The following is a 3,793-nucleotide window of genomic DNA, read 5'->3' on the forward strand; positions in this document are numbered from 1 at the left end:
ACTGATTATGCCTTAAACCATTAACAAACAAATATTATCTATAGCATGGGAGAGTGGCTTTCCTATTTTACCTACATCAATCATTTCACCTTTCTTACCGTTGCCAAATGCCACTTTCCCTCCTTGGAAAGCTTTCAAGGTGAAGAAATTTGATTTGTCTCATGTCATATACCTTGTGCAACCGTTATCAAACAGTTCTTCTCCCTCTCACCTTAGCTTGCAAGACAGATTATTGGTTACTTTTAGACATCCAAATATTTTTGGGTTCTTTTCTTTGAGATGTACACTAAATCCTATCTTCTCTAACCCTTTTTAACTTCATATGCTTACCATTTTTCTCAAAGGCTTTAAACTTGGATAAGCAATCATAACTATGATGACCAGTGTGATCACTAGTTCATTTTTGCTTTTATTGTGTTGTTCAGTTAACCAGCTCTAAAAATTGCTATGAAGAAAATATGGAGGTACATATATAAACTGCATCAATGCAAACTTGAAGTATACAAGGTAACATATTTAGTAGCATAAGGAATCCATATTATACAAGTAAACAGGTAAATAAAATCCTACCTCACAAGGAATAGATTCACCACCTTAAAATCTCACATAGCCCAAAAGATCAAAAGTATACAAACAGAATATGATGACACCATCAATTGATCTCCTCTTCATAATACAAGGATGTAAGTATATTCTATTCCAAAATATAAAAACAACAGAAAATCTTATGAGACAGCTTGTGTCGAAAACTATAGTGGCATATTTCTATATGAAAGAAGACACAAAATATTAGAAATAGGTAAATACCAAAACAGCAATCAAGTGTAGGTCATTCTTTGTAAGATTCTTCTTTTAAGAAAAGGTTTGACGCCATGAGATCACTCTTGACAATGTTGATAAGGAGTAGCGATCAAGTGTAGGTCATTCTTTGTAGCACAAGCTACTCCAGCCGCCTCGGTCAAGTCCAGTTCACTTGGATTGATTCCAGTTGGGAGTTTCCAGTCAAAGTGATACAACAGTTGAGCCAGTGGAAAATAAACATTTGCTAAACCAAATGATATTCCAGGGCAAATTCTCCTTCCGCTACCAAAGGGAAGATATTCATAATTATTACCAATATAATCCATAGAGTCGTGTTCAAATCTCTCAGGTTTAAAGCTTTCTACGTCATCCCAATATTTTGGATCTCTTCCCATTGCCCAAACATTAACCACGACTTTTGTTTTCAATGGAATAGTGTAGCCGTTTAAGTCAGTTTCTTCTCTACATTCTCTTGGAAGCAAAAGAGGTAGTGCAGGATGGAGTCTGAAAGTTTCTTTAATGACCATTTTTAGGTATTTGAACTCCTCGACATCAATTTCACCAAAAGTTTCTTTCCCTCTCAAGATTTTTCTTACCTCTGCTTGAGCTTTGGAAAATACACTTGGATTCTTCATCATTTCGACCATGGCCCAATTAATTGTTGTTGATGAAGTTTCTGTTCCCGCAGCAAATAGGTCCTTCATTTTGAGCAAGTTAAAATATTCATTTATCTTACAAACTTCTTGACAAGTTTCTACTGAAATATTCAAATAAAATATTTGTACTACGTTTGTGCTACTACCTTTATTCTACACCAAAAGGAACTTTTAAATTTTCAATGACAAAAACACACACAAAAAAAATTATCATGTTATTTTGCTACTTGTTTCGTTATCCTAATGCCAAGTTGTGGTGATTGAAATAACATTTGTTGTAATTTTCGAATGTGTAAATTTTATGACGAAAGTAAGATTAGTTGTCCTAATTGAAAGCTAACTAAAGTGACTCTTTAAGTACAGAAATTAATTATGCAATTTGAGAACGTTAGTATTAAAGATAAATCATAATACTTCATCAATTTCACTTTATATGGCACGGTATAACTAGATACAAAGTTTAAGAAAGACAGAAATAATTTTCGAACTTGTGGTATTAAATATGTCATGAAATTCCTGTGGCTATAAAAACATGTCATTAAAGGTAAAACAGAAAATTTAAAGTTAAATTATTTCTTATATAGAAATACGTCGTCCTTTATAGAATAGGATAAAAACAAGTTCCACAAAAAATAGAATAGAAGGAGTACTAATAATGAAGATAGAAATATGCAGTATATAGTACGTACAGAAATGATAGCTTTGATGTTGTCGTTAGTGATTGGAAATTGAAGGCCTCCCTCTTTCATAAGTCTTAGCAGTACACCAATTATACCTTCACCTCCTGATTCACCATCGCTCTTTGAAGTCTTCTTGTGCTCATTGATGATATTTTCAAGAATGGCATCAAATTCATTGTGTGTATTCATAACTTTAGCCTTCATTCCAGTGAGCACATGAAGAAACTTCAGTGAAGGGAATATATCAGCCACATCAAACCCTTCCATTAAGTTTGACACTTTTTTGACTAGTTCTACAAATTCGTCTTGCTCCTTATATTCTTGTCCAAATGCTGATCTACATGTCATAGAGTTTGTGAAAAGTGAAATCCTTTTTGTAACATTAACTGGCTTACCAGGAGATGATCGAAAAAATTCAATCATACGATGAACTTCATCTTGTCTAATTGAGTTGAATGACTTGACATTTTTGGCACTGAGCAATTCCAAGAGACAAATTTTACGCATTTGTCTCCAGTAATTGCCATAAGGAGAAAAGGCAATGTCCATCCAATTATAAGAAAAAATCTTGGCAGCTACAAGTAAAGGCCTATTTGCAAAAGCAAGGTCATGAGTTTTTAGTACTTCTTTTGCCATCTCAGGAGAAGTAATAACAACTAGAGAAACTTCGCCTAGTTGAAGGTGCATAATTGGTCCATATTTTTTGGCTAAATCTCTAAGGACATGATGTGGCAGTCCACCTAGCATATGAAGCATGCTTCCAAGAATAGGTAATTTCCATGGACCTGGAGGCAATCTTTTGGTTTGGCTATTGGAATTCTTCCATTTCTTAAATAAAAAGAGGAATGACACAAAAAGGAAAAGCGAAAAGAAGTTGAAGAACTGCATTTGGGAGGGAATTAAAGGGGGGATTATTTGACTTGATACGTTCTGCAAACTGTTGTTGCAAATATATGCTCTTTTATAGGCATTTCGTTTAGGCAAGAAATGGGATTTCTCTAAAAAAAAAAATGAGATATGCATTTTTCAACAACTTTTTTTTGTCAATGAAAAGTACTTCACTTGACTCATTGAACACATTATGTGGAGCCAAATATGAAATTTACTTTTGGGAAAAAGGTAAACTTTGTTCTTAGTAATTTTTGTGAGTGAAGCTCTTAGTAAGTAATGAAGCATTACAATCAACACTGTCAACAGTTACAAAGGGTTTTTTAGCAACTATTGACTTTTCTGCATATACCAAAAAAATATCGCGCGGATAATTTTCTTTTCAAACGAATAAAAGGCAAATATAAGTACTTATTAAAAACTCTTAAAGTCTTCAATTTATGAGGACTTATTTAAAAATAAATACTGAAATATAAGAAATTACTCTAACTACTTATACATATAACTAATTGTGGTTAAAATACTATTATTGCAATGACAATCATAGTTGTACGACTAAAGTATAATAAACTCGTAAATTTATCGTCACTTTAAATTTGTATCTATTGATTTTTTCATGACAAATAGTAGTAACTATTATCTAACTATTTTTATTTTCTTAAAATAAGAAGATAAATATTTATTTGACTACAAAATTTTGTTTTTCAAATTTTTAATGTGCCTAGAAGATTGCTACTGTGACGGAAAATTTACCTTGTGGCAAAAACT

General features: G+C 32.6%; 1 protein-coding gene across 1 annotated transcript; it reads right to left on the bottom strand.

Moving 5' to 3' along the window:
- Positions 1-628: 628 nt before the first annotated feature.
- Positions 629-3,149, bottom strand: LOC142178939 (premnaspirodiene oxygenase-like). The gene is made up of 2 exons (XM_075248756.1): positions 2,147-3,149; positions 629-1,499 (listed from the first exon to the last, which is right to left on the bottom strand). The coding sequence occupies exons 1-2, from the start codon at positions 3,023-3,025 to the stop codon at positions 879-881; spliced, it is 1,500 nt and encodes a 499-aa protein (XP_075104857.1). The 5' UTR covers positions 3,026-3,149; the 3' UTR covers positions 629-878.
- Positions 3,150-3,793: the final 644 nt, after the last annotated feature.

The sequence above is a fragment of the Nicotiana tabacum genome, unplaced genomic scaffold (assembly GCF_000715075.1).
Source record: "Nicotiana tabacum cultivar K326 unplaced genomic scaffold, ASM71507v2 Un00080, whole genome shotgun sequence".
Lineage (NCBI taxonomy): Eukaryota > Viridiplantae > Streptophyta > Magnoliopsida > Solanales > Solanaceae > Nicotiana > Nicotiana tabacum.

Coding starts and splice junctions, on each gene's coding strand:
- LOC142178939 (XM_075248756.1), bottom strand. CDS start 3,025: ATGCAGTTCTTCAACTTCTTTTCGCTTTTCCTTTTTGTGTCATTCCTC. Junction 1,500..2,146: donor ACATCAAAGCTATCATTTCT/GTACGTACTATA, acceptor CTCAAAATGAAG/GACCTATTTGCTGCGGGAAC.